This window comes from Parus major, chromosome 3 (assembly GCF_001522545.3).
Source record: "Parus major isolate Abel chromosome 3, Parus_major1.1, whole genome shotgun sequence".
Lineage (NCBI taxonomy): Eukaryota > Metazoa > Chordata > Aves > Passeriformes > Paridae > Parus > Parus major.
The window spans coordinates 106,398,085-106,415,383 of NC_031770.1; the positions used below are offsets into that span (position 1 = coordinate 106,398,085).

The 17,299-nt window shown below is 41.4% G+C and overlaps 1 protein-coding gene across 2 annotated transcripts in view; it reads left to right on the forward strand.

Moving 5' to 3' along the window:
- The window catches only part of EVA1A (eva-1 homolog A, regulator of programmed cell death), a 202,752-nt gene that overhangs the window by 74,927 nt on the left and 110,526 nt on the right, over positions 1-17,299 (forward strand). For both annotated transcript variants that reach the window (XM_015620809.3, XM_015620810.3), the window contains exon 4: positions 9,157-9,309. In XM_015620809.3, coding sequence (XP_015476295.1) covers positions 9,157-9,309 — 153 coding nt within the window. The remainder of the gene's footprint in view (positions 1-9,156; positions 9,310-17,299) is intronic.

Genomic DNA, 17,299 nt, shown 5'->3' on the forward strand with positions numbered 1-17,299 from the left:
TGGTAATAAACTCTTTCCATTACTGTGCATTTCCTCATTATTTTTTCAATATCTGTCCTACACTTGGTTTGCAAATTAACTACACATTTTTAAAAGAGGTATCTCCTGATATTTTCAGTGTTTTATCATACTAATGGTGTATCAAGCTCTTCTTACACACTGATTTTTCTGACTACTTCAAAGGCACTGTAGGCTGTCACCTATTCATGTCTCTGCCAACTGGGGCTTCTAAAGCATCCATGATGAATTTTGGAAATTTGGTTACTATATTTCTCCCAGCTACGTTTTTTTTTTTTTCTTCTTAGGCAAAGCCATTGAGGGAATACTGTGTATTTAATTATTTAGGATAGTAGTGAACTAGTTTTTAATCTAGTAGACCTATTTTCCCATATTGTGTGCTCTAGGCAACCCAGTGGGTTATATGTAAAAATATCAATCAGGTATCCTTTTAATGTTCCTGTATCAGAATTATTATCACCATTACTTTAATGTCTGGAGAAGACTATTTAAATGATATAAGACTAAGTTCTCCCTTTCAGCTGTTTTAATAATAACTTTAGCAGCATTACTCCAGATTTATGCAATCACTGGAAGAGCAGAACAAAACTGCTGTGAGCATGGTGCTAATGAAATCTTTTGCCTTTCATATCTTTAAGATACTTTTCCTTAGTGCATCTCTCCCATCTTTTCACTGGAGTACAAAAGTTTTGGCTGTGTTTCCCATGTTGTGTCCTATGGTGTAGCTAGTCCAGATTTAAGTCCATGATAGCTGGCCAAGTTTACAGTTTGCAGTTTATTAGTTGGCTGCTCTACAGGTCGTAAATCCAGGCTGGTTGACTGGTGGGACAGTGCAACGATTACAACCAGCTTTGGCACTGGTTTGACTACCTTCTGAAATTGGCTACCAGTTCCTAAAAAAATGTACAGGGACTTCACTACATTTGTCATCTGGATGTTTCTGTCAAATTTCACTGAACTTCATCCAGCAGATCTTTGGAAGCTGGACTAACAAATGGAGAGGGAGAGGCTTAGGCAGCAAAGTACCAGTAAGTCAAAGCTGCTTCAGAAAATCAGCCCAATTTCATTAATGGAAGAAATAGGAAAATAATTAAATTTGTCCTGGGCTCCCAGGTGTTATTTCTAAATCCTATCTCATAGTCTAGGGCACATATTTTGATTTTTTCCTTTTTTTTCCTCCTTAGGTAACCATATACCTCTCTTTATCCATCAGAAAAGTGCAACTAGGTGCATCTGAACTCTACTTTGGAAATGAAATGTAGCAGTTAATTTGCAGCACTGCCAGCCTTTTCACAGCAGAATATAAAAGGACAACTACTTCAGACTAATGAAAGTGACAGTGGGGAGAGGTGCATTTTAAACACTGCAAATTGGATGGGTGCATCAGGAGTGTAATTTTAAAGGAATCTGACAAGGTCGTTTGCAAAAAACAATCTTCTTACTTGTCAAAAGGGTTTCAGACCTCCAAAACTTGGCACTCTTGAGTTTTCAGGGAACTTGTGAAGTTGGCAGACTGCCTTTTTAATGTGATTCTGGACTGTCATCTGAATTGTATCTTTCAGAGTTTCAGATTATCTCCTGTAGAAGTAAGCAGCACATGCCAGGCTGCCAAGGGTGGCAAATTTCAGCTCTTAAAAATTAAATGAGACCATCTTCACAAAAGTTTTCTCAAGGGAAAATGGAACTGAAATAATGTTAAAAGATATTTACACGCAAATGTATGAAATGTTAACACTCTAACTTTTTTTTTTTTTTATGCTCCAAATTAAAGTAAAATCCTTTTTAGATTCCTTTGAAATTAGGGAGTTACCAGGTAGCCCACAGTAAAATGCTTGTGGGGGAGTGATAGTGAGGGCTGTACTCGAGAGCTCTGGAGACCTTTGCTTTGTCCTGGAACAGTTTCCTCCACCCAACCCTCCCTAAGGAAATTCTGACTGGATTGATGTGGATCTCTTCAAATCCTGATATGAACAGAAAATTCTCATTAGTAGCAGGTTCACATGGATAAGGAGGAAGCTCTGGAACTCAGGATATAAAGTGCATGTCATAAGTAAAATTACAAGAAAACAGAAAAGAAAGGAGCCATAGCAATGTGAACTGGTTTAAATGGTAGGTTTTTATCACTGAGAGAAACTTCTGATCTTTGTTGACTTGTCCCTGATAGGATGAGGGGAAATGGCTTTAAACCACATACCTAATCTAAATCTACTCTTTAAAAAATGATTACTTCAGATGGGATATTAGGAAAAAAATCTTTCACACTGAGTGTGTTTAGGCCCTGGCACAGGCTGCCCAGAGAAGCTGTCCCATCCCTGGAAGTGTCCAAGGCCAGGTTGGATGGGGTTGTGAGCAGCTTGGGATAGTGGAAGGTGACATGACAGGAGGTTGGAAGGGAGGATCTTTAAGATCCCTTCCAAGCCCAACCATTTTAGAAATTTATGAATCTATGATTTACATTCAGGGACTTGAAGGCCAGAACTTGCTTATATCTTTCAAAGCACAAAAGAGGATAAAATACTGAAATAACAAACACATGCTTGAAATGAAAAATTAGTAAATAGGATATTTATTAGGATATAGGAAATATTAGTAAATAACAGGAATAGAAGCATGGGGAAAAGCTTTGAAGTGGTGAATCAACTGGAAAATACTCTTTAATACAATTGTCTTCTTCTCTGCAGGCTGTAGTAGCAGTGAATGCTGTCCAAGGCACCTTTCCTCTCACTGCTTTGAGATGCACTCCCTTATTTTAATTTTGTGATGCACTTAGATCTACTTAACCAGAAAAATATTTTGTATATTTTGCAGAAGTTCCTGGAAATTAGCTGATTGTGGAGAAAAAGAAAATATAAAACCAGGGTTACAGGTTACTGGGAAGGGTACTGGATGGATATCTCCAAGATAAGCTGTTCAAGGGCAGTGCCATGCACAGCACTCTTATTCAAGGATGCTGCTTAGAGGTGTCTGTCCTAGTGTTTAATAGGTTTTCTGTCTTGGAAGCTCATATTCCCAGTTCCCACAGAAGACATGGAAACAGGTACTCACTATACTCATCTCTCACATGACTAACAGGATGGCTAAAACAACTTGCCCAAGGAAGTTGTGAAGTCTCAATCCTTGCAGGTGTTAAAAACTTGAATGAATATGGCCCTCAGCCACCTGCTGCTCTTGTTGACTGTGGTCTGAACACGGGGATTGGCCCAGACATTCTCCAGAGGTGCTTTCTGTCCTCAGTGACTCAGTGAATTATGGTCTGGAGTGACTACATCCACAGTAAAAAGTTCAGATTTCCATGGTTAACCCTTAATTTGGCTTCTCTCTTTAGACAGACACAAAAAATTGCTATGTGGTGGCTTTTGCAATGTAAGTATTCTGCCATGTGCTGAAATCACCAAAATCTCACCACGTGCATTATCACCATCTTTATTATTTGGGGATGGCTTTCCAGTGTCCATAAAAGTTTGTTGGATTTTAACTGGTGGTTAAAAGTTTGTGTGTTCCACTTGTGCATTTCAGCTGTTGCACTTTACAATCAGTCCATGTCTGACAGGTGCAGGAGGAGCTGGAGCAGGGAAGAGTGACACGAAGCACTGGAGGTGTAGCCACCATTACTTGGGTAATGAGAAAGTGACTGGAAGAGAGTTCTTCTTATGCTCTTTTCCACAGACCAGCACAAACCACCACCCATTAATTAAATATAGTAATTTGTCTTCTGAAGGGAATTAGGTGACGGTAGAATGGGTGGATATAATGAAGAGTTATGAGTTTCAAGACAAGAAATGTTCTTTGTTTCGGGTTGCATGAAGAGGAACATATAACAAAGCTGGTATGAATCTGAGCAAGGCAAAAATTGGGTTAAAAAGAAACTACTGATGAAGCTGGTGTCCAGTTTGGTTCTGAAGCAGCACCTTGGGTGCAGTCATGTTAATTTAACAATTATAACCTAGATAAGAAAGTCTTCTATGGGAAACTTGATAAAGAATTAGGCAAAAGCATCTCTGTTTCCTCCAAATTCACTTTCTTTTCTCAGATCCTCAGTTCTAAGATTTAAATCCTTTAGGATTTTGTGGAGAAAACAGATTTCTCTTTACATGTATTTCCAGCTCTTTGATCTGGGAAATAGGGTCAGCTATTATGCACTGATTTAGTGAAGTATGAAACTTCGATTAGCAAATTCCATAATTTTTTCCACAAATTCTGTTCAAAAATATCATTTTAGGCAAGGTGAACCTCTGGCATGAATACTTTTCATCATTTTGTTAGAAGCAAAATCTCTTTAGGGGCTTTTATGTCTAAGGTCTTGCAGAGACTGAGGCAATTGACATTTAGTTTTGATCTTCCAAATCATGATCATTCAGAAAATTCTTGTGAGCCATAAATGAAAATGTTCTTAAGATACTGGATAAATGTAACTACTATTGGTCATACAGGTTAATATTATTGTACACATCCAATAATTACTAAAGGTCTTCTTATTGACTTTATTGTATGAGAGAGACCATTTTTCTATTAGAAACATTTATAATTGTTTTGCTGTAATTGTCTGAGCTAAGTTACAATCGTGTCACATAATGACCTTTAAAAATGTGTCTAGAAAAGCCTGCAGCTGTTCCCTCCTTGGGTTCTCTCTGCCGAGTTGTATTTAAGCCAGTGTCTCTGAAACCAGGCAGTAATAAAAGGGATATTATCCTTAGCAAATATCTTAATCATGGTAAATCTCTGTTGCCCTACAAATGACTGCATGGGGGATTAGAGTGGAGTAAGCCATTTGCTGAATATCACTGCCACCTTTCCGAGGCCATTTAAGCGTGTTTAATTTTTCAGGGTGAAACATGAAACCTACTAATACAAATGTTTGCATTTGGCCTGAATTATATCCAGACTGTAACAGTTAGAGCAGGCTTAGGACCAGATTGTGAGTGATCTGTAGGAGGCCAGTTCTGCTTGGGAGAGTGAGAGAGAAAAATGCATTTTTGTTCCCAGTCCCAGCTCTCTTATGTCACTTACGCTGCCTCGCTTCTTTTCAATATTTATGTAAGGCTATCATGGGGTGAAGTACCAGTAAATATATGGATGATGCTTAGCTCTGTATTTTTTATTATCAGTTGCAGTCCTTACTGTCATCCAGTGCCTGGGAGCTGTGAGTGTCTGGCTTGGGTTCATCCTGGCTAAAATGGAGGTGACAATGCTATGGAGTACAAATTCTTTCAGTGACTTGTGTCCTCCATAGCATCATTAACTATCTGTTTGTTCATGCAAATTTCATTTATCAGGTTGCCCAGGAACACTGAGACACTGAGACTCCTTTTTTCCCAGCAGTCAAGCTTAAAAGAATGTTTTGGGAGACTGAAGTACTACTGCGCATTTCATGCTTTCTTTTTTCCTTTCTTTTATCAAAGCAGTGTCTTCTCTCTGTTCCTGCCCAGGAAACTTCAGCCATAGCCAGTGTGGGCTCAGCCAGAGCCTTGGGAACTGGCAGCTCCAGGAGGTGATTCCTGGGGCAGAATCCAGTGACTGTGAGGTGACACCTGTTTCAGGTGGCACAACCCTCTTACTCCACACTGCAGTGTGCCAGGAACACATCACCCACAAGCTCCCCTTGCTCCCAAGGAATGTGCACTCAGGTTCACCTCCCCAGCTCGATTTCTTGAGCTTTCCATCAGGCAGCTTTCCATCAGGCAGCTTTCCCCATAAGCCCTGAACATGACTTCCCAGAGCGGCTACGAGGGTAAGAACTGTGAGTGTGAGAGGCAGTGTTTTGTTGTTCACAGGATCATGGAATAATAAAACAGTTTGGGTTGGAAAGGACTTTAAAGACCATCTCATTCCAGCCCACTTGCTATGGTCAGGGACACCTTCCACTATCCCAGGCTGCTCACAGCTCTATCCAGCCTGGCCTTGAACACTTCCAGGAATGGGGCAGCCACAGATTCTCAGTTCCAGTCCCTCCCTACCTTCATAGTAATAATGCAATAATTTCTTCCTATCACTCAACATAAACCTGCTTTCCTCCAGCCATTCCCCCCCTGTCCTTTCACTACATGTCCTTGTGAAAAGTCCCTCTCCAACTCTCTTGTAATCCCTTTTGGAGCTGGAGCAAGTTGTTGTTGATTGCCTCATTTGCTGCTGATCTTCAGTGAAGGTGTGGATGTTTGTCCATCCCAGTGTTCACTGTGCTCAGTGCAATATTCTCTGGGTTTAAATCCCAGACAAGTTTGCAGAAGACAAGCCCTGACTTTGAATGGTCAGCAGAATTTAATATTTATTCTAAGGACCTTAAATGAGACCACAGGATGTGTGGTTAAGCAGTTATACTTGTTAATTTGGAGATGTAGCTAATAATAACCAAATTGAAAGAGGAAATTGAGTTAGTGCCTGTAAGAAATGAGACATTCACAGTGGACCCTCTCATTAGTGACTTAAAAAATATTATTTTTCTAAACTTAATCACCTATTTCATTTTTCAATCACTTCAACCAGACACAAACATTCTTTCCTATGACAGTGATTTAACATAAATTATGTGTGTAGCTTGTCCGATTGGAGAGTTTGTATCTTTGTGCTTTTAGCTTGAATGTGTGTTTTTTCCCTAAGGAAAAAGTAAATTCTGTTAAGTGGATAAAGTTTTATTATACTCTGTTTTCTAGTGTATAGGCAGGTTAAAGCTTTGATTTAATTTCCCTCACAGAAGAAACAAAATTCCTATGGGAGACAATTATAGGTGAAGATGAAACCCCTTGGTGTGTTCAGTGTATCTTTCAGACACTTTAATAGTGATTTTGAATGAAATACCTACATAGATAAAATGGGTAGAATAACAGAACTATTTGGATTAGAAAAACCTTCTAAAATCATTAAGTGCAACAATTAACCTGACATTATCAAGTCCACCACTGAGTCTTCACAGGTATACAAGGTTTCTTTCTTTTTACTTACTCTGAAGGTGCAAAGAGCTTCTATTTCTGATTCCAGCCACTGTTTCATACACTCAGTGTTTGTGGGTTTATCCCTGTGGCTACTGCTGAGGAACAGCTGCTCTTTGCAGAATCTCCCATGAAAGTGAGGCCTTAATTGTGTCTTCACCTAGAGAGGTGGATCAGAAAGTGTTTTCATATTCACTAAATATTTTAGAAGGTTTTAAAGTTTCTCTGCAGGAGGATAAAAACTAGAAACATTCAGAGATTTTTGTAAAAAGGCTGCAGAGTGAGAAGGAAAATGATGTACTGGAATAGGGTCCAAGGTTAAGCTTCTCAGCTGGACTGAAGGTTCAGACCAGAGTTTTCACATTCCATTTGATGCTCTCATCACCAGATAATTGCCTATTTTGAGGAAGCTGGCTTTTGGCCTCAAAAACTTACTGGAAATTCAAGTAGGAATTTCCAGGTTGAGTGTGAAAAGTCATTTTGTTCTCAGATGTTTCTTTTAAATCAGCATGCCCCTGTTTTGGTATAATACATGTTTTCTCCATGAAGATTCTCCTGAAAAAATCTAATCTAAGGTAGAAATTAACCCTTTGAACATGGATTAAACCAGATGACCTCCTGAGAAGTCTTCCAATCCAAATTCTTCTATGATTCAGCTTGAGAAGTTCACCCTCAATCTCTAATAAGGAAAAATGATTCTTGAACCTAGAGTTAATCTACAGTAAAAAATGTCACATTAAGTGCTGAATGCCATGGTCTAAAGACTTATGTATTATCTTATAAACTAATTGTTAGCTAGTGTTCTCAGTTGCTGAGTAGTTTTATGCATATGGACTTAGAATAAGTTCTTAGATAAAGATATAGATATAGATATATAGATATAGATATATAGATATAGATATATAGATATAGATATATATAGATATATAGATATAGATATATAGATATATAGATATGTGTGGTTTTGTGTGTGATATTAGGCACAGAGAACTGTGTAAGGGAAGGACAAAAATCATGTGTATGCCAGTAAGTGACACAGGGCCAGGGACAGCTGCAGGCACTGGATGATGCTCGTGTGCTCTATGGCACCACTTTGACCTGGTACAAACAGAAGCTTTCAAGAGGAAATGACTGATTGTGCTTGCAGTTTTACCATGGGTCACAAACCCTTCCCATTTAGCTATCTGGATGCTGTTGTGGCTACATTTCAAATGATAAATAACATAAGGATGTGGAAGGTCACTCTACAGGGGCCAGGGAGGTTGAGGTTATATTCCTGGTTGTGCCCTGAGTTGCCTGGGGTGTCCATAGTCATGCCACTTCAGTCGTTTTAGTCTCTTTATGCCACTTCCATTTTCTTAGTCTCTTTCTTTCACATGTGTAAATGGCTTGCTGTAAAAACTCAGCTTTTCAAAGCAGTTTTTGTTTTCTGTAGTATGTTGGCAAGCACAAATGGGAAGGGTCTATTCTAGGCTGGGACCTCTAGAGGTTCCCATAATCCAAATAATAATGGTAAAGACAAGGAAGTGACATGTGATTTCTTATGAAATGACCATCCAGTCTCCTTGAAAGATGTAAACTGAGCAATTGTTCTGTGTGTACCTGCTTTACAAGAGCTAGAGTGCCCATTTCAAGAAGGATTTGGGGACAAGCTTCTGCATATCTGTGTTTGTAACAGGCAGGAGCAGCTTCCATAATTATTAAACTTAGTATAACTTCTGTTGGATCTGCCATGGAAGAACTGCTGTGAAAGAAAAGCCATGGAGCATGACTCTGTCTGCATTTGAGCTGCTGTGATATAGAGTAAATGCCTGACACATAAAGGACTCCTTCATGGATGAGATAGGTTCCTAAAGATGGGCTTTCACCCTCTCTTGCCATATTACCATGTAGAAAAAAATAAAATGCCATGCCTCCTCACTTATCTGTCTGCCAAATGAAATTTTAGGCTATTTAACAAAACCGATGTGTGTTTGGTTAGAACACATTCATTAAATGTGTTGGTAATGCCACAGAGGGAATGTGTAATGGGAGAGATCAGTGCTCCTGTAGCAAATGCAGTGCTAAGGCTGGGGTTGTGCTGGGAGCTGAGGCGCACCCTGGGCCCAGAATCGCTGCTGCCTCTGCTGAGCTCACCCCATGGGGAGCTGGGAGGGTCCTGCCCTGCTGGGAGCCCACCTGTGGATCAGCTGAGTAATTGTTTGTTTGCTTCCAGATGAATACAAGAGTAAAGTAGCCTGTGAAGATGACAAGCTGAGGCTGAGCTGTAAGAAGAGCATGGTGATAGCCATTTACTCTGCTATCTTTGGGAGGACACAAGGAGGCAGCCTGGAGTGCCCATACCAAAACCTAGGGATGCCCATGATTGGTAAGCTGGGGAATATCTTGATGACACACTGATGTGGGCAGGGTGATTTCATTTGCTGTCATCACAGCAGAGCTGGCACAGATCCTGGTCAGAAAAGCAGGACTGGGACATGTAACCTGCCATGGTGGTGCTCCTGATGTGTGGTACCTTGTCAACCAGGGGTGAGCTTCAGCATGAGCACCAAACTGAGGTGCAGCTGTATGTCCTAGCTGAGTTCCCAGGCCACAGGCTTTTCACAGATTCATCTGATTATATGATTGAAGGTGCTTGAATTTCTTGTTCAATTCTCTGTCTTTGTGGTGATTCACCCACTGAGCCTCTGCCTGTAATATGGAGGAATATATTATCTGGGGATGTCATGTACATCTGCAGCACCTGAAGCCTTGACATTGCACTTAAACTTTCAGTGAAGTTAAAGCAAAGGAGCGAAGCAAGCTTAAAAAAACAAGTTGTTAAGTTTCATCATGTTATGGTTGGCTTACAGTACCTTCAAGTATCTTCCTTACTCTCAGACTATCAGAGTCTCTTACAGTCATGAGTTAAAGATAAATAATTGAAAAACATTCACTGGAACTGTCTGTTCTTGAGCTGATGTGAAATGACTTGGAATATTTTAGGCTGTGGCAGAGAAAGCAACAGTCACAGTACAAAATCAGGTGCTCAGCATTCGTCATAATTCTCTTCAGAGCTGAAAGGGAGCTGGTTTCCCCAAAGGAATTGCCTCCAAAGAGGGAAAGGATTCAGAGGACACCACACAGGGAACCTTTATCTGGTGCTATTGTCTGTGCTGGGACCTGTTCAGCTGTATCTGAGGATCTTTGGCTTCACAGCTGCTGATCCAGTGCCCTTAAGGAGCTAAATGCTATTAAAATGGAAGCATGTCAAGTGGGTGCTTGGAAATATCACACTCAGATGATGGGTGTCAGTAGAAACCCACAGGTGGAATGAGGCCAGTCAGGTTATTTGTGCAGCGTGGCGGTGGCTTCTATAGCTGTGCAAATCTGAGCACTTGGAGCACAGCTGAGTTGTGCAGGGTCTTCTGAAGTGACCAGTGTTCTTGGATGTGCTCCTGTAGTCCCCCAGTTGCCAGGTAGCAGAGGCCAAAACAGATGTGTGTGGCAGATTAGCCTTGGTGTGATGTTTGGGATGGGCTGAGTGTGTGCACTGGGTGCTGAGGTGAGACCTTGCCAAGTCAGTGAAACACGATGGGTTTCTGGAGCAGACATGAGCACCCCACTCTGTTGTCCTTGCTGAGAGAGCAGGAACAGGCACTTGCCAGTGACAAGGTATCAGCACAGGGACCTGCTCTTGAATGTCAGCATGAAGCAAAACCCTGTGAAGCCACAAAGGGTAAAGTTTTACCCTTCTTTTCCCAGCTGCAAAGTCATGAAACTTGTACTGGCTGGGAGCATGGTTTGTGGGACCAGAAAATGGGACAGGAGGCACAAACAGGGAAAGCAAGCAATGGGCTCTGACAGCAGGGCTGCATGTGCCATAGGATATCCAGCACCTGTATGCCCTACTGTTCTCAAACTGGCCTTGTGAGCTCTACAAATTCAGATGTTTGCCCAAGGAAATGAGGTGTCAGATCCTAGAGTACAGCACGCAGTCTGCTGCTGGGATGAGGCAGGGCCTTGTTCAAGTGTCAGCTCCTAAATGAAACTACTTACAGGACCAGGCTCAGTACAAGACAGTGTAGTGCCAAGTCAGGGGTGGGAATGCAGGGGAAACTATGCTAAAATCCAGCTCAAGGTTTTAAACTGTGAGCTGATGCTAAACATGACTGAGTTGTTGGACAGGAGCAAATATCCACGTGTTTGGAATTGCTGGGGTCTCAAGAAAAATGAAAATTATTTTAAGTCAGAGTGGTGCTCCTGGGGTGCTGTGGGAGTGGGTGTGTGCTGCATAAGAGCAAAGGGAAGGTGGGTAATGAAAATTATTTTAAATCAGAAAAATGAAAATTATTTTAAGTCAGAGTGGTGCTCCTGGGGTGCTGTGGGAGTGGGTGTGTGCTGCATAAGAGCAAAGGGAAGGTGGGGAGGGCGTCTGGAACATCTGCTGGCTGCATGCCCTGCAGGGCTGGGGAGATGTAAGGAACTCACCATGGAGCAGTCACTTCCCCAGGCTTTCCCAGCCATTTGGGCACTGTGTGGGTGGGGTGAAGGACAGATTACAGCTGTTGATGTTTCCTTGCATGTTGAAATCCTGAGCAAATTGTGGGAGCGGGGGTGAGCTTACCTAAAAGAAAATTGGGGATGAGCAGATGGTCATTGCCAATTCACCATGATCCAGCCCTTAAATCCCCACTGTGTTTGGGAGGGGTTGTTCAGGTGTCTTCAGGTACAGCTCACTGATCCCCTTGGCATGAGGCAGTCTCTGCTTCTCCCTTATCTGCCTGTGTGAGCTGCCCCAGAGGGGCAGTGCTGCAGGAATGGGGAGGTGAGTTGCAGCTGAAGTTCTTCTCTTGGCTCCACAGGAGAAACTGGTGTAGGATCCTCCTCCAACCCAAATCACCAAAAAAAGCACATTCACACTGTGCTTCCCCATGGCACCCTGCAAACCTCCCACTCCTGTCTCCAGTGACAAGAGCAGGTTGTGCTCTCAGCTTCACGGGTGGTTGTGGGAGCAGCACTCAGGGTGCCTCAGCCTGCGTCACAAACTGCTCTTCTCACGGGCCTGCCTAGCCCAGCAGGCAGCTCTGTTCCTTCAGGAGCAGGTGGAAACATCACAATTTATAAATCAAAGTTACTGCTAGCTGGAGAACATTTCCCTGCACGTTTCCACAGCCCTGCAATGTGGGGAGGGCTGCTCCGTGGCAGCCTTTGATCCCAGACATTCACAAGCTGATCTTACAAACATGACCGTATGAGTCAGACTTTGCAGCAACATCCAGTTCCTGCAAGGCAGAACCCAGCTATGTTCTGTACATGGGAGATTTATTCTGTTTGAATTTCATGGGACTGATGATTTGTGTCAAGTCTGAGCCTTGGCAAAGGGCATTTTTCTGGGAAGTAAGCCCTGCACAAGTTAGCAGTGATTATTTATATCCATGCAGCCTGAGCTACGTGATGAGTGAAGTGAAGAAGTCATACTTGCCCCAAAAGTGGTGAAGATTATCTTTTCTTCCTCTTCTAATGAAAAACAGTTCAGAAAATTTTATTCCATTTTTCTTTCTGTGGACAAAATGCACATTTGGATTGAATTTAGAGATATACAGCTTCTACAGGTGAGACTTTTAAAGAACTGAGGTCTAAGATGGGCAGGACAGGTGGCCCAATAGAGCATTGCATATGTAAGGCAAACCAGTTCAATTTGTGTTGTTTCTGCCTTGAAAAACAAGACCTTGTACTCCTGTAAAAGTGTTAAGGAGAAAAAGCTCACTAACAGTGAATTTCCTGGATTCTACTTTAGGAGCTCAGCTGGTTTTGGAGGTATCCTGGTGCTGCAGTCCTTTTAACCCAGATACTGCTGTGCTGCTTTTGGGTGATGAAAGATCCCAAGTCACCCTTCATGTGCCATGCCATGCCAGATACATGCTTTCTCTTTGTGCAATGTCTATGTGAACGTGCTTAGCATCTGTGAAGAGAAAGTTATGGTGGAGAACTTCATCCTGTCACTGTCATGTTAAAGTGAAAATCTGTCAGGATCCTCCTTTAACTGGAAACATGCTGAAACTTATGTCTCTGACCGTAATGGGAAACCCCTGCAAACAGCTGGAGCCTTCCTTGAATGCCTTGGGAACTCTGAAAAGCTCCTAAAAGAATTTGACCTTATTTGTAACTCTCTTAATAAAGCCTCCACTTTGCTGCCAGCATGTGCAGAGAGCATACACAGAGCATGGGGAGGTCTCTGGGGAAAGGGCTATTTACAAGCAATGAACCATTAATATCCCTCAGCCAAGTGAGCCCTTTGCCCCCTTTTTCTGCTGTTTACAGCTGCCTTTGCCTGCATCTCCCAGTGTCTTGTTTATTCCAAGAGAAGTAGTTTAAAAAATGGCCTTTTTCTACATGTGTCTGAGTGCAAGGTAACGATCTAATTAGGAGACTGAGGAGGAAGAGCTTGGACATAAAATGATTACCCTGTTTATTGCTTAGTGGAGTAATATCTTTGGTCATGTTCAGGACACCTGAGTTGTTCACATTATTAATTTCTACAGTAGCTCCCCCCCTGAACCACAGAGGGTGAGATGGACATGTTCAGCTGACCTCTAACGTAGGATCCAGGACTCCTTCCCAAGGACCCTGTCTTTCTCCATCATGTATACAAAAAGCCCAAAGCAATTTAATTGCTCATCCTGAGTAGAAGGAATCTGGGCTTGGTTTTGGAGTTGGTGCAAGATCGTGGGAACCCTGGCTCCTCAGCCTTGCTCTGGGTCCTGGGGTGTAGATTAAGCTGAGTACTCTGCTGGGACTGAAATGTCCTTGTCACTTAACATACAAGTTGTCTCCTGTGCCTCTGTAAAGGGGAGAAATGAATGTGTTTACAAAGCCCTGAGGAAACTCATATGGTCAGTGCCACTCTCTGACTCATGGGATCTGATAATGGAAGAGCAGAGGAAGGAGTTCAGCAAACGAGCCCATGCTTTAGGTGCTCATTCCCTGGCATTTTCATTCTAATGTAGGGACAGGAGGTGATCCAACCCAGTCTGTTTTGATTTCCCCCTCTTAATGCAGATGTATATAAGACTTAAAGCAGAGACCTCATATAAATATTTATTACACCATATAAATAATGGACCCTTCTGATTTGTTTATCTGTGACCAGATCTAGCATGTGAATGAATATGAAATACATGCAGTAAAAAACCCATTTTATTCCAGGGTACATGTTCCTGCTAGCACAAGAGCTGGCTTTAAGAAACTGCTGCCCCTCCAGCTGTGCATTTCTGGCTCTCTTCTGCTTCACCATCTATGACTGTTTTCCACCCTGCTTCTATCAGGACAAGGTTGTGTCTGTGCTCTAATCTTCGTCTTAAGTAAAATGCTTAAAAACAAAAAGGTGTTTAAAGTGTGGAGCTGGACCAATGAGGAGTAGTAACCCCTGGCACTGAAGGGGAAGCAGGGGGTGGCTGGGCTGCAGGAAGGGATGGGGTATCCACAGAAATCTGTGCTGGTCAGACAATGCCATGTAGCACAGCTGATCTCTGGCAGATCCAAGTGGCTGAAAGACTCTTGTGCTTCGTCCTGGATTTTCTGTCTGGCCTTTAAAGCAGCTGCAGTGCTGGGTCTGTGGGATGAGCAGCACTTGTGGGGGTCAGACCCTGTCATTCCTCTCCACAGAGCACACCAGGCTTCCAAAGCACCCCTCCTGTAGGTGTGACTGTGTATGCTTCATTTACTTTCAGGACAAAAACTACTTTATTATGTGTATAGCTCATGATTAAGAACATGTTTTTAGAAGCAAATCTGTTTGTATGCAATAAACCCCACAAGTATCCAAATCTGAAGGATAAATAAATATCAGTTGCTGTTTAAATCATATATTGTACCTTATTAAATTTAAATTGAAATGCAGTTCCCATTTAGAATGCTGAGTTAAAGTGGGACAAAGCCTGCTTTCAGAAACTTGTTCTTCAATTTTAGATACTTTATGTGTTTCACTTTTTGTCTCAAAACACCAGGAGGTAATTAAAATCACTTTACAGCTGTTTCTAGAAAACTCCAACTATTGTTGGATTCCATAGAGCCATAAAAATGCTTTATATGAAATTGTTTTTATATGCACACAATAGCTATTAAAAAAATAATTAAAAAGTCCATTCAAATGTGAGTCTGGACAAGATCTCTCTTTAAACCAAGGTTCAAGTTGGTTTTGAAATGCTATTTACAGTGGAGTATGACCCCACGCAGTGATTGTAATTAAAAATTCTGAAACTAGTAATTTAAATAGGACTAGCCTGCTCTGTGATGTTATTGGTGTGATATTTGAAAAAGTAAAGTTTTTGTATTAGTAGTATCACCTTCTTTAGTGGCTGATCTTATAAAAGATGCCTACTACCCATCTATTAGTGAAAAGCAGCCCCAAAATACAATCCTAACAATAAAAGGGCAAAGTTTAAGAGATTTAAATGTGTAGCATCTCAGTTTGTTTCCATGGAGTTGCTTTGAATGAAAACGAGCATAACTTGTTCAAAACTGATAAAATTCCTCTTAAACTAATTCAGATATCACTCAAGAATATTGCAAAATTGCCATGATGGGAGCCTGAGAAACAAAGGTAATGTGAAACCTGTGTTTGCAGGCATGCCATGCTTTATTTTAGGAACCAGGGGCAAGAAGTGACTTGCAGGCTGTGTCAGCTGGGTAATAATCTCTTTAGAAAATTGGCCAGTCCTGCAACTTGTGAAGTTCAGACCTTGCTTCAGCCTAGCTCTAGGCACATATTGAGTATCCCCACGTTCAGGAGAAGACTTTTTTGGGCTGTAATGAATAGGAAGGAGAAATGAACTCAAGGATTTCACAGAGAAGTAGATAGATTGAAAGCACTATCCCTATCTTCTACTGAGTGATGCTAAAGCTGTTACCTTCTTTGCTTCTTTTCTTGAAACAGCCCACAATCCACTCTGCTGCAAATTAAATAGTAAAATTTAACTGTCATTGCCACACCAAATCTTTTTTGTTCTTTGAGACTTCTTGGAGCCATGTTTGAAGCTGTCCTTGGATTCTCACTTTAGCCCCCAAACCAGAGAAATGTTATTAATTTGCTTAACTTTGCATACTCTGATTCAGTCCCTGCAAAACTGGAGGCTCATATATTTTATGTGAGTTCTGGTTCCAGATACAAGGGTGATAAGATGATTTAAGTTCACATTAATAAACCAAGTGTTTCTAAATGTAACTATAGGATCTGTAATTAAACCTGTAATTGATCCTTCAGTTGCAGTCTCTAAATGTGATTGGTTTCTTTCAAGATAATTTTCTCTTTTCTGGCCTACTGCTGAAGTTTCCAAAGTCTTATGGACTGTGTGGTGACTAATTTTTCTCTCACTTTCTGTAAAATATACTTTTTTAATGTAAATCTGGCCTTCTCTGCACATCCTTCTAATGTTCAGATACAGATTTCCTTTCTAGCCATTTATTTTCAGTGACATTGTGCAATAGATATGTTCTATTTACAGCTGTATCAATGTGAAATTCTCTGCTGCTATTTGTAATATGATGTTGACCATTTATCATTTTACAAATACCAGCAGGGATCTTCACCATTTAATTGTTTTGTGTTCCTGCTCCTGAGCTTCTTCTGTGTATGTAAGTATACTTCTGTTTCTGTATCTTTTTAGTTTAAGGACAGTCTTTGGTTTCTATTGGCTGAACTTCACACTGGTTAGTCTTAAGGATACTTAAGTGTTTGTAGTTTGGTTTTCTCCCTCTTGCCTTGTGGATCTAGATCCAATTCACTTCTTTTGTCCTCTCTCTAGGCTTGTGTGCCATGGCAGGGAAGAGAAATCCAGTGTATTTCAGTTGCCCCCAACTGAAACTGTGTTACAACTATATGCTGATAAAGAAATTACCTCCCCAGGCTGCTAAATGAGAGAGAAAGTGGACAAATTCCATCTTTATTAACAGTCCTCTGCACTGGCTTTTAAAGACAACATCAAACTTAATGGGCATGGGCTAAGCTGAAAACACCTGGTGTTTGATGTACTGCACAGCATGCAGACTGATTCATTGATATTCTGTGAAGACATCCTTTACAGGCTGCTAGATGGCTAATTTTGTCTGAAGCTGAGGCTTAGGCACCTCCAGCAGCTGCCCCTGTATGAAGGAACTGGTGTTTGTATCCACCACAGCTAATGGAACATCTTTAAAATATATGAGAAACTGCCCAAAACCAGGAGAACTTCCTTCCCTCCTTCTTATGATAGAGGTTCTTTTTCAGACTGAAACAGTCACTCCTAGGTAAAACATGAAGGAATTTAGGCAGTTGCCTCACCTGAAAGGTTGGAGTTACTTCCTGTTTGTGTCCTTTCTACCATTCCATTGAAATTTGC